The following is a 26,699-nucleotide window of genomic DNA, read 5'->3' on the forward strand; positions in this document are numbered from 1 at the left end:
CGTCTGAGAACGCTTGTTGTCTAAATGTATCCAGACAGATGATTCATCTCAGACGTCTAAGATGCACATGTGCATTGTTTTAAAGCTTTATTCGCAAGATTGTTTCTTTGTTGCAAGCATTCAATGTTCATGAAAAAACAAAAGCCTGAATGAAATTTCGTCGCCACAGCAGTATCCAAAATTGTGGAAACCGTAAAGGGTTGGATGCGAGATCAACCCTTTTGGCGCCAAAAAAGGTACACGTGACACAAAGACAAAATGGCCTCGGCGGAGCAAAAAACAAAGCCGGTAGAGAAGTAAAATGCGCTCTTTAAAAAAATCCTTTTCCGGTCCCTTTTAAGGGCGAGTTTTCTTAGAATGAATTAATACTAAAATAACTTATCGTAGCCAGTCTGTCCGCTAGCGGAAGAATTAATATGCTTACCGTGTATTAAGCTTAAGTAGATGATCAAACATGACATAGTTACCCACCGATTTATGTCTGAGCAATCTATTGAAGAAAACATTTGAAAAACGAGAAAACGCTTGGATTTTTATTTGTCACTTAAAATTTAAGTCTAAAGATAAATCGATTGAATGAACTAGGTATGTTGTATATGGAAAATTGAAAACTATTCCGGGTTATTTTCGGCCATTGTCAAGAAGCAATTTTAGAAGTTTCTAGTTGCTCACTTTAGAACAGAAAGTATGTAAATGCAAAAAGAATAACTGCGCTTAAAAGTAGGAAACGAAAACAAAATACAAACGTTAAAATAAGAATCTCTTTGCTTACATGGAAAACATCAAAACATCAGCTTATAGATCGTGGCGGCTGTCGCAAATTCCAAACTATGTTTTGGACAAAACGAAGCTATATATGTATGTGAAAATTTACCCCATGTTAAAATACAGGACGGGATAATCTTCCACTGAGGAAGATAAATGTCACCAGTCCTGGTTGTTTCATGGAAACCCGCTAATCTAGGATTAGGAGTGCTTATCAAAGATAACGTCGAGTCAAACCACAAACACGCACGTGATCAGTATGGAAATGGCACTGTTGAAAACTGGGACCGAGCTTGTCACGTGACTTACACGATTTGATCCCCCTCGAACACTGAACTGAAAGGGAACGAATGCAAAACTAATGCGAAGTCGTTGTTCTTGAATTGTATTCTGGAGTTTTTTTGTCTTTGAATAGAGTCTTTATCTACGAAAGTGTCGTTTGAATACGTTTTCTACATTTGGTGCCGAGACCCGGGAATTGAAACTGGGATTCTAGCGTTGTGAAGAACGTCTCAAAGGAAGCTGTTGTGAAGTCAAGGCTGCACTAGCTGAAAGCACGTGGGCGACTAATTATGCCGCCGAAATTGAGGAATTTGAAAAAATTTCGCGATGGTCACCGAAAGTTCGTCCAGAAAACTATCGAACAAGCCAAAGGGCTAATCTCTGAAGGCAATTCCATCGAAGTGAAAAGGCTGAAATTTCTTCGAACTGCCCTTGAAACAAAAATGTCGGAGCTTCAATCGCTCGACCGCGAAATTGTGGAGCTGGTGGACGACGTAAAAACCATCGATACCGAAGTCTCTGAGAGCTGTGAGATAATGAGTTCCATTCAGGAGTGTATTGTTGAGTTAGAATCTGTTTTGGAAGCTCAAGAAATGCAGGGTAAGAGTCAGGAATTCCCTTCTGTGGCGCAACTTCCTCCTTCCGAAAGCGCGGGAACTTCTCAAGATCACGTTTCGAAGGCAAAGTTGCCGAAGCTCGAGCTTAAGAAGTTTCACGGAAATCCCATACACTGGTATCCCTTTTGGGAATCTTTCGAGTCTGCGGTTCATAAGAACCCAAATTTGTCTTCAGTGGATAAATTCAATTATTTGCAGTCACTTCTTACTGGCACCGCGCGTAGTACGATCGCTGGTCTGGCCCTGACGAGTGCAAACTACGAAAAGGCAGTTGGACTGCTTAAACAAAGATTCGGAAATCGACAGATAGTGATCTCCAGCCACATGGAAGTGCTCACTAAACTCCCCAAGGTGGAATCGATAAGCGAAGTAAAGAAACTCCGAAGCTTGTACGACACAGTGGAATCTCATGTTCGTGGATTGGAAAGTATGGAAATCTCATCTGAAATGTATGGTTGCTTCTTGACACCAATCGTTATGCAGAAATTACCGGAGGAATTTCGGATCGCTATCACACGAAATTTGGAATCGGAGACATGGAATCTGAAAGATATTTTGGGTGAATTTCACAAGGAACTGCAACTGAGAGAACAATGTCTTGTCAATAACAAGGATTCCAGGCCTTCACATCAGAGAGGTGAGTCGCCATTTTCTACATCAGCTTTGTACACTGACAGTTCTGAGAATAAACAGTCTCCTCGTGTTTGGTGCTCATTCTGTAATCAAAATCATCAGAGCTCTAAATGTAATGTTGTCACAAGTATTGAATCTAGAAGGGAAGTTCTTAAAAGGAAGGGCAAGTGTTTTCTCTGTCTCAAGCAAGGACATTTGGCACGTAACTGTCAAGCACCTATGAAGTGTCTTAAATGCCAAGGTGCCCATCATGTAGCAATTTGTGGTAACCCTGATCCAACCCTGGGTGGGCAAGATCGAGAACATGTGGCCAGTGTCTCTACTAGTATGTATGTGGATCAGTCTAGAGGGTCGGTGTTGTTGCAAACCGCAACCGCTGAAGTTGTGCGTCCGGATAATGACAGTTTTCCACTAAGTGTTCGTCTGGTTTTTGACTCATGCAGTCAGCGATCATACATGACTAAGGACCTTAAAGACAAACTGGGGTTATCAGTAATTGGTAGAGAGTCACTTCTAATCAAAACCTTTGGTGAGTCTGACGCCAGGCTACGAACATGTGAAATTGTTCAAGTGGGTATCAAAACCAGATGCGATGCCATTGTGTACATTCAAGCCTATGTGGTGCCAGTCATATGTGGCCCTCTGACCCAACAACCCACAGAGCTTGCTCAGTCTAGCTACGAACATCTGCATGACCTCAGTTTAGCCGACAGGTGTGGCGGCAGAGATTTGCCCATCCGCATTCTCATTGGTGCTGATTATTATTGGTCATTGGTCGAAGGTACTATTGTGAGAGGTGCACCGTGGGAACCTGTTGCTCTTGCTACAAAGCTAGGATATGTCCTCTCCGGACCCACTATGATTGTGTCTAACCGTGACAATGGTAACACTGTGAATCTTACTGCGACACATGTACTGAAAGTGGAAGCAAGTGTCGTCGGTCAAGATGAACTTGCCTCTGAACTTGGAAAATTCTGGGACTATGAGTCACTTGGCATTCGAGATAAAGGTTCGTCTCTGTATGACAAATTTGTTAGCGAAGTTGAATTCACTGAAGGAAGATATCAAGTACAGCTACCTTTCAAAGAGGACCATGAGCTGCTTCCAGATAATTTTGCTTTGTGCAAATCAAGGTTGGTCTCACTACTGAAACGTCTGAAATTAAAGCCCGAGATGTTAAAGCACTATGATGATGTCATCCAAGATCAGCAACAACAAGGAATTGTGGAACCTGTGGATCAAGGTGTCAACAATGGTGTGGGAAAAGTACATTACATTCCTCATCATGAAGTGATTCGCGTGGACAAGGACACCACAAAACTTCGTATTGTTTATGATGCCAGTGCACGATCAGGAAAGAACACATCAAGTCTCAATGACTGTTTGTATGCTGGTCCACCACTATCTCCCCTCATCTATGACATTCTCCTGAGGTTCCGGGCTCACAAGACAGCCCTCATAGGAGACATTGAGAAAGCTTTTCTAAATGTTTCAGTTCACCCCAAAGATCGTGACTATCTTCGTTTCCTGTGGGTTGATGATGTCACAAGCAGCCACCCGAACCTACAAGTTTATCGATTTGCAAGAGTTGCATTTGGCGTCTCCGCAAGTCCGTTCCTATTGAATGCAACAATTCGTCATCACTTGACTTCTGCTGACATCCCCAAAGAATTTGCTGAGAGAGTTCTGAAAAGTCTGTATGTGGATGACTTTGTTGGTGGAGATGATTCTGACAATTCTGTTTTCGAGATGTATGAGAATCTGAAGTCATCCTTCAAGAGCGGAGGCTTCAATATGAGAAAATGGGTCTCCAACTCTGAAGCCCTTCAGGAAAGAATTGAACAATCTGAAAGCCAGTCTTCTCAAGTTACAAGCAAGTCTGTCAAGGAGCACCCTGTTCAAGAGGAAGATCAAACCTTCTCGAGTTCCCTGTTTGAGACGTCAAAGAACCCCAGCACAGCAAAACTGAAAGTACTGGGAGTTGGATGGGACAGACGAAATGATTTGTTACTCTTGGATCTGGCCTCTCCACTAGAAACTAGCAATACTTGTCCAGTTACGAAGAGAGCAATTCTTGGTACAACAAGCAAGTTGTATGATCCCCTGGGACTAATTAGTCCAGTCATCATTCTACTGAAGATCATCTTTCAATCTATTTGCAAGACAAGAGTGGGTTGGGATGACCCCGTGGATTCATTCATCCATGAACAGTGGTTAAAGCTTGTTCAAGATGCTAAGAAGGTGGGGGTGGTGGAAGTGAGGAGACACTACCACCTTGGCTTGTCATCAGGAGATTTACAAAGCATTCAACTCCATGGTTTTGCGGATGCAAGTGAGAAAGCCTATGGAGCAGTTGTGTATTTACGCCTTGAAACAACTACTGGAACTGTCTTCACCCAGCTTTTATCGTCAAAAACCAGAGTTGCTCCGATAAATGGAGAAACCATACCTCGACTGGAGTTACTAGGTGCTCTTGTTCTGGCCCGACTGGTCAATACTGTGTTGACAGCATTTGACGGAGCATTGGAAGTTGATGCTGTGTTCTTCTGGTCAGATTCGCAAATTGTTCTGTGGTGGATTTGGGGTGTAAACAGAGAATTCAAGCAATTCATTCAAAACAGAGTGGTTGAGATCCGTCGACTTACAAAGCCAACTCAGTGGAATTATTGCCCCACAGAATCCAATCCAGCTGACATCTGCTCACGTGGTACGATGACCTCGAAACTGATCACCAACCAATTGTGGTGGAGTGGTCCTGAGTTCCTTAGAAAGGAAAAGCAGTGGTGGCCAAGTCTTGCAATGAACTCTGCTGAAGTCACAAGTGACGATTCAGATCCTTGCCTAGAACTGAAGAAGGGAAGCTGTAACAGCCACACAAAGCAGCATGATGGTACAGTTCTTGCAAACATTGCCTCTGGAGAGGTGACGTCAGAAAAGCCACTAAATCTTGATTGCATCATTCCCTTGGAAAGGTTCAGTAGTCTTCAAAGACTTGTGCGAGTCACTGCATATGTTGTGCGATTTGTTTCTAATCTCAAGCAAAGTAAAATGAAGAAGAGGTTAGTGGATGGAGTAATAAGGCATGAAGAGGTGGATTGTGCAAGAGAGCTTTGGATCAAGGAGGTTCAGAAATCTGTATACAACAACAAGAACTTTGACCAGGTCAAGATCTCATTATCACTGTTTACAGATGACAAGGGAATTCTGAGGTGTGGTGGTCGTCTTAAAAATGCCCCGATTCCGTATGATGCTCGTTTTCCAATATTCCTTCCAAGATGTTCACGACTAACTTACCTAGTGATAAATGATTGTCATCTCAAGGTTCTTCACAATGGTGTGAGGGACACTCTCACAGAGCTAAGGTCAAGATTCTGGGTAACAAAAGGAAGGCAGACTGTGAAAACTGCGATAGGAAAATGTTCTGTTTGTAAGAAGTTAGAGGGCAGAAGCTATGCAGTTCCTCCTCCCCCACCTCTTCCTGAATTTCGATTGAGCGATGACTTTGCTTTTAGTCGAGTAGGAGTGGACTTCGCTGGGCCCATGTATGTCAAGGATGTATTCTCAAAGAATGGAGATTTGAACAAGGTCTATATAGCTTTGTTCACGTGCGCTGCAACCCGAGCTGTTCATCTGGAACTTGTCCCAAATCTGAGTGCGGAAAGTTTTATCAGAGCCCTTACTCGCTTTAAAGGGAGACGAGGAATTCCTGTCTTGATTGTCAGTGACAATGGGAAAACATTTAAGGATTCAAGAGTGCAGGCATATTGTCAGTGCGACGGTACACAGTGGAGGTTCAATGTCGAAGCGGCCCCTTGGTGGGGTGGTTTCTTTGAACGTCTAGTAAAATCAGTCAAGTTGAGTTTGAAGAAGGTCATACGAAATGCCCGGTTAAACTATGACGAGCTGTCTACTGTCCTTGTAGAAGTGGAAGCAGCCTTGAATTCACGACCCTTGACATATGTCTTCGATGAAATGGAGGAACCATTAACACCTTCACACCTGATTGTGGGCCGCAGAATTTTGTCAGTACCATCAAAGAACTCATCGAACGAAGTTGATCAAACTGAAGGAACACTTACAAGAAGAGCCAAATTCTTACAGCGAACACTGGATCATTTTTGGAACCGATGGAAGTCTGAGTATCTCACACAACTTAGAGAGTACCATCGTTACTCAAAGAGAGCAAATTCTGTCCGTAAAGTGCAAGTGGGAGATATTGTGTGTCTACATGAGAACAAAACCCCGAGACAGCAGTGGCGGCTTGGGAAGATCGAACGATTACTTCCTGGTCGAGATGGTCATGTTCGAAGTGCAGTGGTGAGAGTCAAGTCTGGTAATTCGCCAACCGCGGAATGGAGACGCCCATTGCAGAGGCTCTATCCCCTGGAAGTGAGGTTGGATAATGGAACTGCCAACCCTGTGCCCCGAGTGGCAAATGTTCCTGTTACAGTAGTGAGGGACGAGGATGTCCCAGTTGTCGTCGTGAATTCTGACTAAGATAGATGTATTGAGTTCATTCTGTTATATAGAGTTTATGCTCGTAAGATTGTTTCAACTTTAAATGAACTTTGAACTTTGATTGATGACGTCAATCAACGCGGGGGAGTGTGTTGAAAACTGGGACCGAGCTTGTCACGTGACTTACACGATTTGATCCCCCTCGAACACTGAACTGAAAGGGAACGAATGCAAAACTAATGCGAAGTCGTTGTTCTTGAATTGTATTCTGGAGTTTTTTTGTCTTTGAATAGAGTCTTTATCTACGAAAGTGTCGTTTGAATACGTTTTCTACAGGCACAATGAAAATGCGTCGATCCTGGATTTACATACATCAGCTAAATCTTGCCTCGCACAGCTAGACCCAAAGAATAGACCGTGTAGCCGAAGCTTAGAACTTCCATTTTGGCGTAAAGTAATGAGGCTATTTCACGGTATATGAAGGAAATTCTCAGACTGCTGGCAGCCGATCTTTTCTCTTGGGGTCAGTCGAGTGTTTACCAGGGAACACAAACGGAAATGGGAGGTATGGACGAGAAGGGTTTGAGCCGCGACGAGGAAAAACCTTCCCGCGAGTGACCCCGAGAGTGTCGAACCTCAGTCTCGTCCCAATCCCTTGTAGTCTAGAGCGTCTCGCCTCATACTTCCAGCAGCCTAATATATCCCCCTCAAAATATTACCCTCTAACTTGTAGGAACACTAGTAAAGACATCAGTTATGTGCCAAAGGCAAACAAGGATGCTGTACGCTGGGAAAGATGGCTGCTGATTATGGTAGTGAAAATCAAAAATTTACGACATTTTTTTGGACGAGTAATTTTTGCGTGTACTGCTTTTTATTCTTTGTTATCCAGACCGTGCGTGGAAGCTGAGGTCAATGGTCAGAAATTCTGTAAATCATTCGGGATCAACATTCTACATTGATAGACACACGTGCAAGCAGTTTACTAAGGATCAGAGGGATTTAGCTTTGTTATGTTAGCGGAGATCATTGAACCCAAAATGATAATGTTTCATGCATTTTTTATTTGGAATTTGTGAGAATTTAAGAGGCAGACAGGAATAGAAACGAATGACAAAACTGAATAAGTTGAGATAAGGTTGTTATTTATTTTTTTTACTAGTTAATTTGCGTTATAAATGAATGCCTAAGTTGCTTTGTACGTCCCGCAAAAAATTCCGAATCGACCCTCCTGAACACATAGCAAAGACTGAAGCGATGCCGACCTCGTCATTCAGGAACATTTAATACTTGGCTTAATATTAGAAATATATTGCCGGCCCTAAATGTATTTTTTCTCAGTAGATGAAATGGAGAATAAAATGTTCTTCACGAGCGATCTTTCGAGTGAATCTTTTCTGGGCATTTTGTATGTGTCGCGTGTAACTAATTGCCGGCCACGTGCCCAGCCACGCGCTAAGACTTAAGCCCAAAATCCTTTTTTTTTTTTTTTTTTCGGAGATTGGTATGCTGCTGTGCGAAATCAGACTTGTGCCGAGCGAACAATTATGTGAGGTTTGTCACTTCCTTGATTTAAAGTGTTTACTGATTTGCCACGCGTGCGTTTTAGAGCTTTACTATTACATTCAGACTAACCCGTTGATAAATCAACTCTCTCTTTAATCGCCGGAAAGCAGAGAAGAGCAAAACCGAGGTGGAGTAGAAACTGATTTGGATAGGTCTGGTTGCAGATACTAGAAAAATTAAAATTAAATCATTTCTGGCGAGGTTTAATCCAAGTTACCTGAGCAAGAAAATTCTGTCTCCAGTTTAGCATTACTACAAAATTTTGGTTTATATGTAATACTATTTCACTATTTAGTGAATGTCTAGTTTATTTTCAAGGTCGTGATTCATGTAAAAAAAAATCGCAAGTGGAAATAGCCAGCTGCCAAGTCACGTTCATATTAATTCATTCAGATCTATTTTTCACAGTTGCGTTTAAAAAGAAGTGATAACACTAATCACCCTAGACAGCTTCAAAACAATGCAAACTCCAGAGATCAAGATTTCCGTTTTAGACGAATAATCCGTTGTTAACATATGTTTAAACGAATTTCCAGACGAATCAAGCGTTAGAGACAATTTAATATACCTCAGTCTGTCATTTAATGACAGAATTTGTAACTATCCGTCTGAGATGAAAAATTCCATCGGCGGTATAAAATGGGACAAGTTTTTTAAACGTTTCCAAAGAGGACTGTTTATTCGAACGGCTGCGACTGAGAGAAGACTGCAATGCCGCGAGTAGTGAGCAGTGATCATGAACTGGGAATATCTGTTACTGGAATAAGTCCGTTTAGCGAACAAAGAAGGACAGAAATGGAGCGAGAGAATAGTGTAGCGCAGCTAACATTAAATCTTCATGAAGTGGCTGCGAATGAAAAATCAGGTATCGATGAGGTTAATGGCGATAAATTGCCGGTAGTCACAAGATGCGCAAGCCTTACCAGCGAAGAAAATAGCGATCTGGAAGTTCTATTACGAGTGCGGTGTTTCGATTTTCCCCTTCAAGTTCGTGGGTTGATGCCAGACGGGAATAAATCAAACAATACGTCATCTAGAAGCATGGAACGTTTCGACGCAAATAGTCGAGAAACAATTGCAACCCAGGAACGAGTGGTTTGTGATCAGAATGGAGAAACCAACCGCGATGACGAGGCCAACAACTTGGAAGACAAGGACCCAGATGTTTCGCCTCTTTCTTCGTTGACAGTCCTTGAGGGCCAACGCGTGAATTTAAGAGAAAAAGACGAATTAAAAGCTCAGAAAAAACAACTTCGTCGCCAACCCACGGAGACAGGAAACAAACTCTCATATCAGACTGAATCATTAAACAACTCTAGTGAAGCACGCCGAAATAGTCTTCCAAAACTAATATCTTCAAAACCCAAGAAACAGGATACGCGACCGGTATTGCACCTTCCGAAGGTTGATAAATACGAAATCATACCTAAAAACATTATAGACGTTAAAGTATGCTCAGTGTTCCAAGTAAACGATTTTAAATCATCCCTAATCTATTCAGGCTATAAGGACAGTTGGGTTCCGAACCGTGACAGGAATTTTATGAAAAATTCAGCGTTTTTCAAAGCTCTGATGGAAAAACCCGCTGTATTTCTAAAGCAGCCATCTAGCTTAGCTGAAGAGTCGTTAGCGGCAGCGATTCAAACTGTCGAAAAAACAAACGTATCAAACGTAGATTCCCCGTGTGTTGACGCTGAATTGACCCGTCAAGAAAAGAAACTTGTGATAAGGTTACCGCCAATCTGTTGAGTTTGCATTGTACGCCGAAGTGTTTTTTGACAAAATCTTTCTGACAAGGTTACTTAGAGATTGATTGATTTCTTAGTAGTCGAATCAGAATATACATATTTCAAAATAGATTATCATCATGTGTCCCGGCTTGGAAAATTAGGCTACTGATAGTTATTTTAGCTAATAAAGGACCCTGCTAGAGAGTAGATAACGTTCTACCATCTTTATCATTGTTTGAAACGTAAAATGAAAGAAGAAACGGACAAACAACAAAAAGGACAACATTTTGGAAATGTTTCATTTTCAGACGGAAGAAATAAAAAGATCAGTTAACTGAGGCATATTTGACTTGTCCTCATTTCTGCCAGTTTCCTTCTGTCTGGATAAATTACAACAATGGCCCTAGCTCTAGCTAGCTCTCTATTAGCGCCAGGTTATTGTTGAATTCTGTCCACCTTTTGTCCGAATAATTAATCATTCGTACCGGCGGCTGTTGAAATCTTCGTCCTCCCCGAATATAACTCGATTTCAGTAGCTCTCAGTGTTATCAAAATTTACCCGTTGCTTGTCCAAGGGCAAATTGTTGGAGAAAGTCGAGTCGGCCGAGTCTGAACAATTTTTTAAAAATGCTTTGCCACCAGGTGTTTGACAAAAGTGAATAAATAAAATTGGAAACTGCTTTCATTGTTTGAAGAACTAGTGGTAGAAAATGCTCCAGGGAGGGGACGAGCCAGGTGCATCTAAAAAGATGAAACAAAAGTGACGGGGAGGCTCGTGAGAAATGTTGAAAGAAAACCACCCCCCTTCCCCCACCAAAACAGTGTACCAGAATTTCATTTTGTTGGTGTGATACCTGTGGGAATTCGTTTTCTCACCTTAAAGTACTGGAATAACTCTTATGGTGGTCATCAACTGATATAAGTACTCTATTAGTATCGAGTTGTACACCCTAAAATCACCCCGTGACTTTTACGTGCGAGAGTGTAGATCTCCCCCAGTCGAGGACCTAATACTCGTTCGACACCATTGATATTATCACTTCATCTAATCTCTAAATCAGACCACCCAAAGGACCGGACGAATTAAGAACGACATGGGCAAGTTTGTAGAAACTGTTGCACTGCATCGGCAGTTATGTGAAACACTTGCTAAAATTTTGCCGTTGTAGATACGTTTAGCCCTCTATCTTTTCTCCCGAATGAGGGCTAACTCCAAACTTCTCCAAGAGGTAATTTATCCAGTTTAAAACTATTAATCAACCAATAAGAATTTGTACGCGAAATCTGAGAGAGGTAGCCTCAGAATGGCCCCGGCTGGATACTGACAATACTTTCGTTTCCTGAGCTTTCACTCGTATTAGTCAACGTACGACCGGTCCTATGGGATAAAAGGTCCTGTTTCAAGCGTTCCTCCTCAGAGCGAAGGAGCTGGGAGCGAGATTTCGTCCTGGAACAAGTTGGGCCGAGAGTAATTCTGCGAGCGACCACCACGTTTGGGAACTGACGCGCGAGTGACAATTAACCGGCAATAAGCCGCGCGCGAGTCGAACACGCCGACAAGTGTAGCGAGTGCAGCAGTTCCAGTTTAACGAGTGGTATGCTATTCTTCACAGTATGGCCGTTCGCAGCTCCGGCGGTATTGAGACTCCGAACGTAAGCCTGTTCACAGGCTTGGTCAACATCAGCTGAAGTAATCGAAATAAGGAACTTTCTGGCGCCAAGGGTTTAATGTTACTAAATCTCACTTTATTTTCGGACTACGGTCAACCGTATATAAATTCTACCTTGACAGACAGGTCAGAGGATATTACAATTCTTTGACCTAGCAAAATTATGTTTCAAGATGTTTTAAAAGTTTTTAATAAGTTTGCCTCAGTTAGAAACACGACCCTATAAGCAGCTTCTGATTGTCCGTATTGTATATAAATAAATGTTGCTGTTGTTGTTATTATTATTCAGCAAATCGGCGGCAACCTTATAACAAATTTCTTTACCTGCCGACCTCCGTCAACAGTTGGAGAGGTTACGTTCGTTTCCTCAACAGCTTGAATCGCTGCCACCAGCGAGTCTTCGTGCTCCTTTAAAGTCATTTTTACTCCAGCAACAGGAGATGGTTGCCTCAGAAACACTGTTGGTTGAGCGATAGCTTTAAACACAGAGTTCTTGATAACGTAACTATCCCGGCTGGGAATCCATGTATTTTTACAACCTGAATAGAATAATGAAGATGATTTTAGATCGTCCACTTTGAAAACCGAACAAACTTTGGTGTTTAGAATGTTTTTAGGTGTGATATCGTATTTATCAGCCTTTGGCAGGTGAAATACCGGTCGTGCATCCTGTTTCCTAGTCTTTAAAGAAACCGTGCTTGAACTCGTCCTTCGTGTTTTCATTAAGTTATTTTCAGTGTCAAAGGTTTCCGCTGTTGATTCACTTTGATTACATAGCTTGTTTGCTTTCCTTGGCATGCGACAACGAACCTGTTTTCGCTGTTTGTTTAGTTCCATTTTCTCTCTTAAATTCACTCGCTGTCCTTCTAGAATTGAACCAGCTATCGGCGAAATACTCTGACTTCGGTCTTTCGAAATGTCCCCCGCGTGTTCCAATTCGCTTCCTCTATTGTTTACCTGATTCTGATCTAGGACAAAAAGGACTCGTCCTTGCGTAAATCCCGGAGTACTTGAAGCTGGTTCGAGACGCTGGGAACAAGAAGATTGTGATTTCTTAGTTGATTTATCAATCCATTCTGCCGTACGTTGTTGTAGCGAAAAATCAGAACATTGCATTCCACGCGAAAGAAATTGCAGATCATCGTTTTCTTCGTTCTTGACTCGTTCAACTGGGAGAACCGGCAATTTTAGCTGACGTGTTTCATCGTTTGCAAGTTTCTGTTCTGTTGTCGATATTTCATTCCCAGACGCTTGCTGTTTAGCTTGGTTTAAATGTTCCAGCTGGGTTACACGTTTCTCTTCGAGTTTCTCTGCTCTTCTTGGGCTAAACGAGCTTGTTGCCGTGACAGATATGTCGACTTTATGTAGCATCGCGCGCTATTTGCTTCCAGTTCGTCTCAAATCGCCCTTCTCTTTTATCTCGACGAAATTTTGCGAATACTCAGCGTAAGTCCTTGCTATTTTCAGTTGACGTTCTGCTAAGCTACGGATTAAGCATTCCTTTTCAAAACAATCACTTCGTAAGTCTTTTAAGCCGCAAATGAACTGCGAACATGGCCTTTCGCATCTCAAAGGGTCATTAGAGTTTGAAAGAATCTATTGTGTCGCCTTTGTGTTCAGAAGGAGTGCTAATTTGTACAGAATATTTTAATAATCTTCTTTGCATTGTTGTCGACCTTTGTTGGTATGACTACCTCTCATGTAAACTTCATATTTTCTTTCCAAACAAAAGAGCATCAGCCCTAGCCATCCGTGACGATGGTCAGATTTTTAAAATTTGCCATGTGCGCATCACGGTGAAACATTCGAAAGTAGGTAAGTAAGTCAAGTTTATTATGTATATACACTTAGCTTTTGTGAGAAAACTCACCAGCTAGTTTGCAGGTATAAAACAGAAAGTAAAAATAAAAAGAACTAAATTGAGAAAATACCTTCAACAAGTAACTAAGAAGATATAAGTTTAAAATTTAAGATACAAGTAGAAAATTCTAATCAACAATGATTTAGATAAACATATACAGGCAAAAACTAACGATAGATAAATCCAACGTTTCGGCGACATCTTGGCGCCATTGTCAAGGGAAACTAATTAAATATGCGATTTCAAGAGTAACTAAGAGTTCAGAGTTTCTAATTTGCATAAGTTAGACAAAGACTTTAGCGCGAACTGAGTCTGATTGTACATTTAAACACGGTCGTAATTGTTTAATGAGTAACATCTCATTAATGAGACAATCAAACTTGTTGTGGCATTTTTCACAACAAGTTTGATTGTCTCATTAATGAGATGTTACTCATTAAACAATTACGACCGTGTTTAAATGTACTATCAGACTCAGTTCGCGCTAAAGTCTTTGTCTAACTTATGCAAATTAGAAACTCTGAACTCTTAGTTACTCTTGAAATCGCATATTTAATTAGTTTCCCTTGACAATGGCGCCAAGATGTCGCCGAAACGTCGGATTTATCTATCGTTAGTTTTTGCCTGTATAAGTAGAAAATTGTGCAAAAATTCAATGAAAAAATTTTTCACGTGCCGTCATCACTTTCTAAAAGAGCCACCAAAGCTTTTATCCTCATCAGGCATAAGAGGCAGTATATTTATATGACCTTACATCTGTCTACAATTTTACAGTTCAAAAGCACGCTTGCCTTCGTTTGGAAACCAGAGCATTTTGAATTTCAGGGTTACAGAGGGTTTAAAAATATATACCTATCTCACTATTTTGAGCCTTTTTAGAAGTCAGAGCATTAATAAGAGAGCTTATGGAAATAGCTGTTTGTTCAGTACTGATAATAAGTCGCCTAGATAGCCAAAGTAATTAGCTCCAGATGTTTACACTATTTTCCGGCCGCCATATTGCCATACATGGCGTTTTAGTCGCTTTCATACTGGGCTCTATAAATTTCCGCGAAACATGTCGACAAATATCTGAAGCTTGGGGAAACGCACAGGCCTAAAACTTGAGGAAGTGTCTTATTTAGTTATCATCTATAACATCACAATTTCTTAGCTTTTTCCACTGGATGGTTGTCGATGTATGTTTTTTATTGCGTTTATCCGCGGGAAACTTGGGACTGAGTTCAACTTTTGGCGCCAAATTATTTTCACGTGACACAAACAAAATGGCGGATGAGATGGAAGTGGAGGTTTCGAACTCGACAGCCCCTGCAAGCTTAAAAACCTCCAAAGACGAAGCAATGGAAGTAGATTTACCACAGAAGGAAAAAGTACCAACTAAAGGATCATCTGGGGCAAGTTCTAGTTCGGTAAAACACTCTAAAGGCTTTGAACTTCCATGGTAAGTAAAATGGACGATTTACGTTCGCTGGTGTGAAGGTCATGCCGGACAGTAAAATCTTTGGCTCTCTGTCATATTGCATGCACCTTGGCCTCCTACACAGTTGATAAGCTAATGTTTATGATGTTATTTCTGATCAGGGTAGAGAAATACAGACCAACAAAACTTCATGAAATAGTTGGAAATGAGGAAACTGTCAGTCGTTTAGAGGTACTTAAGCTTATTGTAATTTGAAGAAAATAGGTTTATGTCGTCTAAGATATCAAAATAAAATTATCTTAACAAAACTAGACAGTGCTGTCAGCAAGAAGTTACCAAACTATGGCTGCAGTAACAAGAATAGAGTAAGAACTGCGCAAAGTTCTGTTAAGGACGGTGCCTACTTTTGTTAGTGCGCACATCTTCTGCGCATCATGCAAGCCATGGTTTAAGTGCCACGTGCGCGCTGGGGTTGACATTGACACAATCAACTACACTATCACGTACACAACTAAAATGAAAGCAAAACTTTCCTACTGTGACCAAATCAAGTTTAATGAACCTGTACTTAAGTCAGGAACACCAGAATAGCAACACATTGCTAACCACCAACTGTTTACGTCTTTCAGTTGAAAACCTAGCTGGTATCTGTTGAAAATTGTACTGAAATCCAACTGTAAACATGTACCTAGAGATGGCGTAGTGCACACGCAAAACTAATGCGAGATACGCAAATGTCTTCCTTACTGGGGAGGTGACAGGAAAAAATGTAACAGGCACCGTAAAAGTTTTCAAAAAAGATGAATAACTTAAAAAAAACGTGTGGTTACCCCTACATTTTATGTTATGAAATGGAATTAGCAAGCCTGATGATTAGTTTCTGGTTGTCAGAAAAAGGTATTTAGACTGTATTTTAGCTGATCCAGAGGAAGGCTGTCAAAGACGCTAAAAGCGCTGTTGCAATGATTTTGTTATTAAAAAACATACCAAAATGGTTTTTATCTTACCATTTGCCATGTAGTTTAAAGATCTTTTTAAATGCGTTTGCTTTTCTGAATGTAAAGGTGAATTCTAAGGAAATTTGTAAAGAAATATCCTTTTCTTCTTTTTCAGAAAAATGCTGATGTCAGCATTTTTGTTGAGATTCAAGGCTAATTATCTCGAAAAAATGCGTGGTTACCCCAGTTTTTCTTTGTGGATTCTAATAGCCCTTGCAAAGATCTACTTTTTCCGTATGGTCCTAACCTGGTGCAAAAACCTTTGTATTTAGTAGGTACTGTCCTTAAAAGAGGAGCAGGTCATTTACTTCCATATTCTTAACCTTTCAAAATAATTTTTTTGTTCAGGTTTTTGCAGAGCAGGGAAATGTTCCAAACATCATAATTGCTGTAAGTAAAACCTTGATATTTAACAATATTACTTTAAGCTTTTCTAAACTGAATTTTGTAGTTGGTTGTAGGTAAAAGTACAATCTCATGTACTTTTTTGCAACCTTAATCAGAACTAGGGAACTATTACTTTCTCTTGTAGAAAAATGAAAAGGGTTTAAATTTGTTTGAAAAACAAGGGACTCTCCCTGCTAACTTGTCTGCATGCACTAATCCTGATCAGGTATTTGCAGTCCATTTACTATGCAGCCTACAAAGATAATTCAAGAGCTTCAACACCAAAAACTAATAAATAAAAGTAGGTTTTTTTGCCTGAAACATGTATACTGTTCTTATTTGCTGTTCCATTTTCTCTAACTTTGAGGGATAAAATATTAGGATACGGTTGATATTTTTACATGAATAGAATGTATCTAGCAATGTGCATTTTTTCCAGGGTCCTCCTGGTACAGGGAAGACTACAAGTATCTTGTGTCTGGCCAGAGCTCTTCTGGGTTCATCATTCAAAGATGCTGTGCTTGAATTGAATGCATCAAATGACAGGTATGTACATTGGGTGTATAAAGCCTATTCCAGTCGCGAGGATCAGAGTTGCTCCCCTGTCTCGCTAGTGGTTAGCCACAGAAGTATCTAAGAGTGATCCTATTGCCCTAGGTTAGTATGTGAGGTCCGGCTTCCCTAACTGCTCACTGTAAACCATTCGTACTTCTGGGTGGAGAGAGGCAACATAAGATTAAAAAATGTCTCACCCAAGAACACAACATGCATGTACTACCATTACTTTTAAGACTCAAGACTGTTCTATCCAGAATACAGTGCAATAAACACTAAGCCATTGTATGATTGGCCTGGCAGGGGTAGCATTATGCTCAGTAGCCAGGAAGTTGCCATGGTATGGCAACCCTGTTGCAGTCTACTTCAAGGCACCGGTCACATCATGATCAAGAGACTACTGCAGTAGGAAAATTATGAACTTGATAGACTTAGCTGGACAGGAAGGAGAACATTATTGAATTTACAAATTAAGTTGAAAGCCACATGTGGAAGTATACTTTGTAACTTTTTAACCCATTTCTCCCTCCCTCTAAATATGAACCTCACACAACATTGTATTTCTTGCAACAATACACAAAGTAATTCTTTATTATTGTTGCAGAGGAATTGATGTGGTGCGTAACAAGATAAAGATGTTTGCTCAGCAGAAAGTAACTTTACCAAAAGGCAGACACAAAATTATAATTTTGGATGAAGCTGACAGGTATGTTCAAGAAGGTGGTACCTTAATAATAATAATAATATTATTATTATTATTATTATTATTATTATTATTATTATTGTTAATAACTTATAAGAGCTGAACACAGTACTTTTCAGTTGACAACATATACTTGTACATGTACAGACAATGACATGCACAGCACTACTGGGTTTAATAAGTGCAATCGGATTCGGAAAATTAGGCATTACTGGCAGTGAATTACACAGTTTTAACCTTAACTTTCTGTGATTTAAAAGGCAGCATACATGTAATTGCCAACTGCATTTTCCTCTTTTACAGCATGACAGATGGGGCACAGCAGGCTCTTAGAAGAACAATGGAAATCTACTCCAAAACTACGCGGTTTGCTCTGGCATGCAATACTTCTGACAAAATTATTGGTAAGTAACCTACACTTCACTTAATTTACTGTTACGGAATTGTGTGTAGTATGGCAGTTTTAATTTAAAAGTTTTATTACTTCAGAGGCTATACAGTCAAGATGTGCTGTTTTGCGATACTCAAGATTAACCGATGCTCAAGTCTTACACAGATTGTTAGAAGTTTGTGAAAAAGAACAGGTCAGATTTTGTATTGTTATATAGGGGGATTGTGGGGAGTGGGAGTCCATGTGCTAAACAGTGATTGTGCTTTTCAAAATGATGCAAGCTATTGAAATGCCCTCTGAAGTTTCTTTTACTGCTTCCTCTCAAAAAACAGAAGGTCACATCAGTACATGTACGTTCATACATTCATGTCTGCGTGTTTTGATTGTTAGATTGCAGGGTTCTTTAATTTTTGTCATACCTATGATTGAGGACAGAAAAACTTGTATTTGTTAGCAGTATTTTGAACCTCGGTCTGATTTTGGCCAGAAGCACAGTAATCCTGATTGGTCTTAATAAAATTCTTGCAACATAATAAGTGAAATACATGTAGAAACAGATTGTTCTGCAGGTGCTTTGTACATTCATACCTATGTTCGCTTTCAGGTTGCCAAAACTGATGATGGATTGGAGGCTATTGTCTTCACTGCTCAAGGTGATATGAGACAGGTGAGAAGTCAATGAAAAATACATCCATCTCTATTTACATCCACATTTATGGTTAGGCAATTGTTAGACCGTATAAAGTCATGCTCTCTGTCTGCTTTTTTGTTAGGTACCTCTCCCCACTTGCTTTTGTAGGCTTCATAGACTACTTGTAGCTGGATCTGACAAGTGTTTTTCCCATGAACACAAGCGCAAAAAGGGTAGTGTGGACAAGAAGGGGTTGGGTTGAGGCTCTCAAGAGTGCTGCACCCTTGTCTCATTTCAGCACCTTCTCATCTAAAGCATCTTACCCCATTTTTCCTGTATGATTTCCATGCTGCAAGGTGGTCTACATGTTTCATAGTATCCTTGACTATTTCCATTTATAGTACCTTGCTCAGAATTGCAAGTCTTGAAGTGCCTTATGTGGGAATCTAAAATATAGACCAAGTTCTGGAAACTCAACCGACACAGTTTTCTATTGATTATGTGACAGCAGATTTCTTCTTGTAAAAGAAACCACAACGTCTTATTCCTAGGCCTGGTTTTATTTTTTTTTTGTTTTGTATTATTTCTTTCAGGGCATTAATAACCTTCAGTCGACATTTTATGGATTTGGTTTTGTGAACAGTGAAAATGTATTTAAGGTATTGTTTTAATATATGAATGCTTTTTTGTTAGTCTCAAATTTACTTTTATCAGTACTTGGTATATTTGCTTGCCATGTGACAGTCTTCTGAGTGACAAACTGATATAATTGTGATTTCAGTTACTGAATGTATTTGAGGCCTCTACTTTGCTGGTTTAAGCAAAGTGCTTAAAGCTTGGCACTGGCTGTTTATTTCGTTTTATTTCGAGTTCTGAATCCAGATTATGACGTTGTGTTTGATCAGCCAGGTATTAGAAGTGATTTTAGTAATAACACTTATAATGAAACAGCTCAGTTTGGTTTTGTTTGATTGCTTTTGTGATTACCTCCCTGTGCTTTAGGTTTGTGATGAGCCTCATCCTCTACTGATTCGAGAGATGATCAAATCCTGCTCAACAGGGGACGTAGACGAAGCTTACAAGGTTCTTTCGCATTTGTGGTACATGGGTTATGCCCCAGAGGACATCATCACCAACATCTTTCGCGTGTGTAAGAACTATCAGATTGCAGAGTATCTTAAACTGGAATTCATCAAGGTAAGATACTGCAGGGCAGTTACCGAGGTCTACAAGAGTAGGAAGAAGACTGCAAAACAGTCGTATATTTTGGTGAATTTCCACGTTGTTCGAACGAAAGCTCTGGAGCGAGTGTCTACCCCCACTGTCTTCTAAGTTATGGCCACTTACAAAATTACCTTTAAATTGAAAGAAACCTGCAAATAGTGGTTTTCAAAGATCGAAAAACACTAATGAGATGCCAGTAAGCCATAAAGGAACAAGGATGGTTAAGGATGGAGAAGATTGACGCGGATTACAAACGACGAACTTGAAAAATTTAGGCTAAGCTTTTCAAGATGCGCAAACCACGACGAAGCTCCTCGAAAACACTTTCTTAGCGTCTTTCTGACACAGTATCATTTTAAAGAAATAAAATAAACTTAAAACGGGGAGTAGACTGGATAGAGACGTTAAAAAATACGGCTGTCCGCTTTGTATAAAATATATTGAATTTATTCAAATTTTCCCATACCATTAAAGGGAAAATCCTATTAATCATGGCTGAATCGGGATGCAGCCTGTCAAAAAGAAAAATGTTTATCACACCTCATCAATAGATATTGGACGCCAAGTCAATTTAAACTGAATTTAGAATGAATGGAACAGTTTACCAGATCATTTCAAGGAGGCTCCCAACTCTCCTAATTTTTAAGAACAAAGTTTGATCTTTTCCTTATAATGTTTTCATATCTTGATTCTGTATTAGATGTTGGCTTTTCCATATCTAGTCTACTTCGTTTAGTGCAAGGTCCAACAAGGTAGTGCAAGTAAAAAAATGTTTTTCTTTCGTCTCCAGGAAATCGGCTATACACACATGAGGATAGTAGAAGGTGTAAACAGCTTGTTACAGCTGTCCGGTTTGTTAGCCCGGATGTGCAGTAAGGTGACGTCACAGGACAGCTGAGTAGCCAGGCTTGTGGCGATTAACCGATGAACTCAAGTAGGAGACTATGATTTGACTCAAGTGAACTCCAGAAACAATGATCGTGAAACGAGAACAGTAATGAACGAGCAAGATGTGCTGGATTTTTTACCAAGTGCGACTGTAAGGTTCATGACAAGTGTACCAATGGTTCTTATCACTAGTGAGCAATCTTCATGTAAAGTCGAAGGTGTAACGTAAAGTGCAATCAGGAGTTTTGTAACAGTGAATTGAACTTTGAGGTTTATTCTTCCCACGTTCTCCCCAATATATAGTAAATTGCGAACTAGTATGCTAATACGAAAGTAAATGCTTCCGTTTTCGCTTGTTGAGTGCTCCAAAAAAAAAAGTATTTGAAACACGTCTGTCAGCAAGTCACAAGTGGCTATTTCATTTTAGACGACCCTCATTTTTCTTCGACATCTAACTTGGGTGAAACCGACTCAATTCAAAAGGTGTTGAGTTAAATCAAGTAAAACTGGTTTTGACGAGAACATCATGACTCGCGATTGTGGGCGAAAGAGTCTGGTAAAAAGAAGGTGCATTGCATGTGGTTCGCGATGTGAGCTCCACAGCTAAACAAATACTCGGTTTAAACTTCCTGTACTGAGTAAAATCCTGGCAGAAAGTGTTACGTCATCGACTAGTAAAAGCATAGGACGCGACCTCGATCCCAGGCTCTCTCTCCTTTGCCTCCCTGGGATCGATGTTGCTTCGAACGTTTCTCTGCGAACCAGGAAAGAATTCAATGCTTTCACACTTCATCACTCAGACCTCCATCTTCACCTCTGGTATTTAATGTAAAACTACCATCATCGGGAGTGAATTGACATGTTCAGCGAGTGGCTTTCGCGCATTTTATATATATACTCTTAACGTTCAACTATTTAAACGTCTTTTTGACACGATAACAGGACAATCAATTGCCAGAACGTTCACTTCAACATCGAAGTTTGTATCAAGACCTAAGGTGGCGAAGTTAGATAGTTCGTGCAAATGCGTGACAACCAAGTTTTCTGTGTTTTTCCTTATCTGTCATATCTTCAAACAGATACTCGCAGTCGTGGCATGTTTACACGCATATCTTAGAATCGGGGAGCGGGGTGGATATTACGAGTGCAAAACACCGTATATCAGACCAAAATAGTCATAAAAAGGGCCTGAAACCTATTTAGCTTTTATAAAGGAGGATCCCCGGGCGTAGCTTTGCGATTCGTAGTTTTGCAATCTGTGGGAATGTAGTTAGATTTTGAAAGATGGTCAGTGTAAGGGAGAAGTGTATTGAAACTTGGAAAAACTTGTAGTTGTGACATACCTTTTTCAATTATGGTTGCTGAGACAACGTCTGATGTATTTTCGTAAGCTTTTGGAAAGCCAGCAATTCAGTAAGCGTAGTAAAATTCCTGAGAACAGTTGAAACAATAAAGTTGTCTGCGTGCCAAGGTTAACTGCATTGTTTTGTATTTATCGAACCTGCTTGACAACAATATTGAAAGGTTAAGAGAAAGGAAGCTTGATTTGAATGCGTATGATGGAAAAATGACAAATATACAAGGTAGATTTAAAGGTGTGGCTTCCATTATTTCTTTACCACGTTTCGTGAAAAAAAAATATGCTAATATGATTTGTCTCTTAAAGTATGCTGATTAAAATCTTGAATTTTAAAAGGTTGAAATTTTGATTCATCATCCTTTTAATCATTGTTAATGCGGTGGAAATGTGCAGCTGCTGCTTATGCCACAATAAATTTGAAGTTGTTCCTGTTGATTTTACATTTGTGGCAATCGATTTTACAGCGTATAAAACTCGACTCAAGAACATTAGAAACGAGCGCTTTGATTTGATCTGTTAGCCTCAGGCATGGCCTTGCACAAATTTTCATGTGGCCTTAAGTACCCTTTTAAATATATTTACTCGTGAAAGAATAAAACAAATCGGATATGTGAATTTGTGAATAAATTACAATAAATGACACATGAAAAGATGGCTTGAAATCTTTTGTTTCAATAAATACATTTCGTCTTATAATCTGATTCATTATTCGGAACTTTAAATCGTGCTTTTAATAACCTTTTTAAATATCGTTTTGCAATAGTTTGGTCTAAAAACTCAATATAGTTTGCATGAAACTTTAAAACAACACCAAATAGAGCTTGATGGTGTATAATTGAGGCGGCTCTTGAATATTTTATTTCCTGTATATTTTATTTTACAAGGCTGTGATCCAATCTTTCACTTGACAGTCACTGTTGATTTTACACTTTAATTTGAGAGAGTTTGCGTCGAAGGTTTTCCTTTGTTGTGAGACAAAAGACCCGTTTGGATTATATTCATTGCCTTTAACGCCTCGGTGTTCTAAAGCTATTAACGACTGATTTAAACAGATCCAGTAACTGCTTTTATAATAGAAGCATTGATAATATTGTGGCCCGATCGAGAAAGGTTGGGCAAAACATGCTGGCAAGAGGAAATATTGTGTTCGACTTCCTTTCGTTGTTTTATATGCGTAGTTTAACAAAATGAAAAAAAAAAATTGTTCAACCACAATTGACACTCGGTATATTGATACTTGACTGTGGATCCAAAATTTGACAGCTTAAAATAGGATTCGAGGTGTTACTTTACTCTTAGAAGACGTTGCACCTTTGAATTTTAACTTTCATGTACGAGAACAACCTCATTCGGTCATAGACTGCACTGTTAACTTCACGCGCACATGATTCGCTGGTTTTTCTTTACCTTATCTCTAGTGACACCCGATGCCTTTATATGTTCGGGCAGGAAGCCTGTGATAGCTTGGGCAGTTCAAATGCAAACGAGTCAAAAACACATAATCGAAATTACCAATGCTAATTTTCGATCGATCCGGCTTAAGCAAAGTTCCATCGCGAAGCGGGGTCTTGAATTGTTAGCGTCACGACTCTACTTTACAGTTGACAGCGTGTTTAACGTCAGAATAGGCAAAGTCCGCCCTCCGACGACCATAAATGGACATATATTGTGCGGGGCAAAAGTCTTACATTGTTTTGACAATCGCAGGATTGGGGAGTGCTTGTTAATCTCATGCGTTTAGGAGGAGGAACACTGTTTAGCTTGGTCTACGCTGCAACCGAACAGCTTGCAGATTGCTACCTAAGGGGTGGGCGATTTTAATCTGCTTACACTCATATAGGTCTTTGTCATAAATTTTACTGAGGAAGTCGCCACATCGCCGCAGATGTGAGTACAGTATACAAAAGAGAGCACCGGCCGTGGGGAAAAAGCCAAGAGAGAGATCACTAGGTTGCCAAACGAGAAGGAAACCGGCTTTGGTCAGAAGAGCACAATTTTGGAGTGCGTTCATCTCAAGAGCGCTTCAACCAGAACTGATGAATCCTATAACGTCGACTGTCGCAGCTTCGTGCAATCGACTGGTCCTTAGTCCACGAACATCTCCACGCAGCAGTCCAAGGCCCTCTCCTAACGTTATAAGGAAAACCCCTTTCCTCGATTTGCCCGCTGACGAGAAAAAGCGTCGAGACTCTAAAGAAATCGTAGACTACAAGAAACAACTGGCTGCAACGACGAGACAAGCCTACAAGGAAAGACAGACGGAAAACAAGAGGTCGAATAATGTTGGGAAAGGGTCCAACACTGCAGCGACGAACGAAAAGCCAGCCAAACGGCTTTTAGAGGAAGCTGTGGCGGTAGCCGCGACAGCTGAAAAACGGAAACACGGCAAGAAAACCGCAAATTCAAAACCATCCAAATCGTCAAGTAGTAGCGCATCAACGAAGGACAAAAAGTGCACAATAATGTGATTATCTTGGTATCTAATCGTTCTTTCCAGAACCTCTCATGAATATTCAGCTTGAGTTTTATCTTCCGCCGAGTTGAAAAACCGCAGAAATCCTCTCTCGTTCATTGCTCGGAGCTAAAATAAGAAGAAGGATGGCAATCACAAAATTCAAGCAGCGCCTGTTATCAAAACGGGGAATTTTAAGCTTGGTCTGCAGTAGTAGAAGCTCAACAGGAGGAAGTGCAATGATGAATTTTAAATTCATAGGAAAGTGTGTAATCGCACCTTGCGAAACCAAATCTAACACAACACGGAGTCTTTTTGATTTTTAGCCTTACTTAAATGTGCTGCGAATTGAAAGCACTTGCGTCAACCAAAGATAACACGGAACTAAATTAAGAACTTTTTCTCTGCCAAATACACCTGCTTGGTGGTTTTCAATCCACCTTGTGTTCCTTTCCTTTGAAATCATTATTCGTAGAAAATCGACATCAATCCGTAGGATAATAGAAAATTGACTCGAATACTAAAGCAATACAGGCTAAATGCCCCGTGGCGAAACACTACTTCAATCACATTCACTTGTTTAACATTTATTCCCGTTGGCGACCAATTTTCCCATTCGCATTTAGCGGCCGCCGTTTACAAGAGATGCGAAATATATTTGAGTGTAAAATTCAGCCGTTGAAAATCATATAAAAATCGCATTTTTTAAACAGACCTTCTGTAAATATTTACTTTACCGCGAAACGCTAAAAGCGAAAGGTTAGTTTTGCAATATTATGAAAATTTCGTCGAATACATTATCATATTTTCACGTCGCAGGGGGTTGTCTCCGACAAAGGACCGCCGCTGATAGGAACACAATAGCGTGTTTTTCCTTATTTTGAATGCCGTAATCTTTTTCGGAGAAGACTTTCACATGAAGCGTTATTGTCAAACAGCGCGAAAACTGGCAGACGTCAGAGCTATTAGAAAAATAAAATAAAAATAAAAAAAGGGACGACGTTGTAACTATTTTTTTCAAGACAAAGACAAATACTGCAATAGGACATGTAGAAGAAAGAAAACTTCGAGGTGTCGTGTCATAATATCGATGTTATCATCATATTTGCCATATTTGATTGACAGCTGGTGTCTAAAGTGACATCTGCTTTCTTAATCTGTTCATATTGAAAATCGTACGTCTTTTCAGTTTACTCAGTCCTAAAGGACAAATTTGGGCAGAAATTGTTTTGCTAGTAAACATGAAGTTTTTTTTTTAGTATTTTCTCAACGTTTTTGCGTTAGTAATCGATGATGAATAAAACGTGTTGATAGTATCGCGAAAGTGAAAGCAATGGTCTTTTTACTAGACTCTACTGACCTTGTGAAAAGTCTTGTAAACTTTTATCACTTAAACGGATCTCTTTTTTCGTTGGGCCAGTTTGTTTGTATTTGAAACTAGAGACTACATTAACTTCAAATGATCGTATATTAAATATATGTTAGTGCCTTTTCCGCCGAAACTGACTTGCATATTTTCAATTTTTGAGTTATTTTTTTTACAAAAAAAATACCTCTTAGTCGGCGCGTCGAGTAAGTTACGAGTCAATGGGTGAGTGAGTGAGTGAGTGAGTGAGTGAGTGAGTGATGTATGTATGTCACACCAATCAGATTGGATCTTCTATAAACAGCCAATCAAATTTCTTGTTGTAAAGGTAAATAGTATGTGAGAAGATCTGATCCCGATAAAGTTCAGAACGGCCGTATTCATTCTTCTATAAAAGAGGAGGAAGTATTCATATATTGGGTTTACTTCGACATTTTCTGTGGGTTAGGCTGAGGATTTTAGTTAAATGAACGAGATGAGCTTTGAGGTTTGAAACAGTTCGTGAGTTCGTAGTATGCAAATGCAACGAGATATTTTTATTTTTAGTTAAAGGTAACTTGATACTTTTGTTTTTCACAAGGAGTAACGAATCGTTGCTTCTAGTTCTTAGGACATGTTTTAGAGGGGACGAGACTTCAGATTTGAAACAGTTCTAACGTTTACAATAGTAATTGCGGGTAACGATTGTTTTGTTCTTGTTGCGTGCAAATATAACGAGATATTTTTGTTTTTTAGTTACAAA

General features: G+C 39.9%; 4 protein-coding genes across 5 annotated transcripts; 3 read left to right on the plus strand and 1 right to left on the minus strand.

The window, feature by feature from the left end:
• Positions 1-1,040: 1,040 nt before the first annotated feature.
• Positions 1,041-6,794, plus strand: LOC149096788 (uncharacterized). Its single transcript, XM_089279795.1, has one exon. It carries the CDS (start codon positions 1,338-1,340, stop codon positions 6,792-6,794), a length of 5,457 nt encoding a protein of 1,818 aa, XP_089135921.1. The 5' UTR covers positions 1,041-1,337.
• A 2,238-nt stretch (positions 6,795-9,032) lies between these two features.
• Positions 9,033-10,393, plus strand: LOC110060042 (uncharacterized). Its single transcript, XM_020766788.2, has one exon. It carries the CDS (start codon positions 9,033-9,035, stop codon positions 10,068-10,070), a length of 1,038 nt encoding a protein of 345 aa, XP_020622447.2. The 3' UTR covers positions 10,071-10,393.
• Positions 10,394-11,775: 1,382 nt separating this feature from the next.
• On the minus strand, positions 11,776-13,388 carry LOC110060041 (uncharacterized). The gene has a single exon (XM_020766787.2). It carries the CDS (start codon positions 13,090-13,092, stop codon positions 12,007-12,009), a length of 1,086 nt encoding a protein of 361 aa, XP_020622446.2. The 5' UTR covers positions 13,093-13,388; the 3' UTR covers positions 11,776-12,006.
• A 1,379-nt stretch (positions 13,389-14,767) lies between these two features.
• LOC110060040 (replication factor C subunit 2-like) lies at positions 14,768-22,255 on the plus strand. 2 transcript variants are annotated; one of them, XM_020766786.2, is made up of 11 exons: positions 14,789-15,023; positions 15,164-15,233; positions 16,349-16,390; positions 16,827-16,933; positions 17,547-17,648; positions 17,949-18,049; positions 18,135-18,229; positions 18,641-18,703; positions 19,261-19,326; positions 19,670-19,864; positions 20,682-22,255. In XM_020766786.2, exons 1-11 carry the CDS (start codon positions 14,848-14,850, stop codon positions 20,787-20,789), a joined length of 1,125 nt encoding a protein of 374 aa, XP_020622445.2. In that variant the 5' UTR covers positions 14,789-14,847; the 3' UTR covers positions 20,790-22,255. The 2 variants fall into 2 exon arrangements, with proteins under 2 accessions (XP_089136140.1, XP_020622445.2); XM_089280014.1 differs by lacking the exon at positions 20,682-22,255 and having other exon boundaries at positions 14,768-15,023; positions 19,670-20,412.
• Positions 22,256-26,699: the final 4,444 nt, after the last annotated feature.

The sequence above is a fragment of the Orbicella faveolata genome, unplaced genomic scaffold (assembly GCF_042242905.1).
Source record: "Orbicella faveolata isolate gen_17 unplaced genomic scaffold, um_ofav_v1 contig_47, whole genome shotgun sequence".
Lineage (NCBI taxonomy): Eukaryota > Metazoa > Cnidaria > Anthozoa > Scleractinia > Merulinidae > Orbicella > Orbicella faveolata.

Coding starts and splice junctions, on each gene's coding strand:
- LOC149096788 (XM_089279795.1), top strand. CDS start 1,338: ATGCCGCCGAAATTGAGGAATTTGAAAAAATTTCGCGATGGTCACCGA.
- LOC110060042 (XM_020766788.2), top strand. CDS start 9,033: ATGCCGCGAGTAGTGAGCAGTGATCATGAACTGGGAATATCTGTTACT.
- LOC110060041 (XM_020766787.2), bottom strand. CDS start 13,092: ATGCTACATAAAGTCGACATATCTGTCACGGCAACAAGCTCGTTTAGC.
- LOC110060040 (XM_089280014.1), top strand. CDS start 14,848: ATGGCGGATGAGATGGAAGTGGAGGTTTCGAACTCGACAGCCCCTGCA. Junction 15,234..16,348: donor AAACTGTCAGTCGTTTAGAG/GTACTTAAGCTT, acceptor TTTTTTGTTCAG/GTTTTTGCAGAGCAGGGAAA. Junction 18,230..18,640: donor AAGTTTGTGAAAAAGAACAG/GTCAGATTTTGT, acceptor GTTCGCTTTCAG/GTTGCCAAAACTGATGATGG.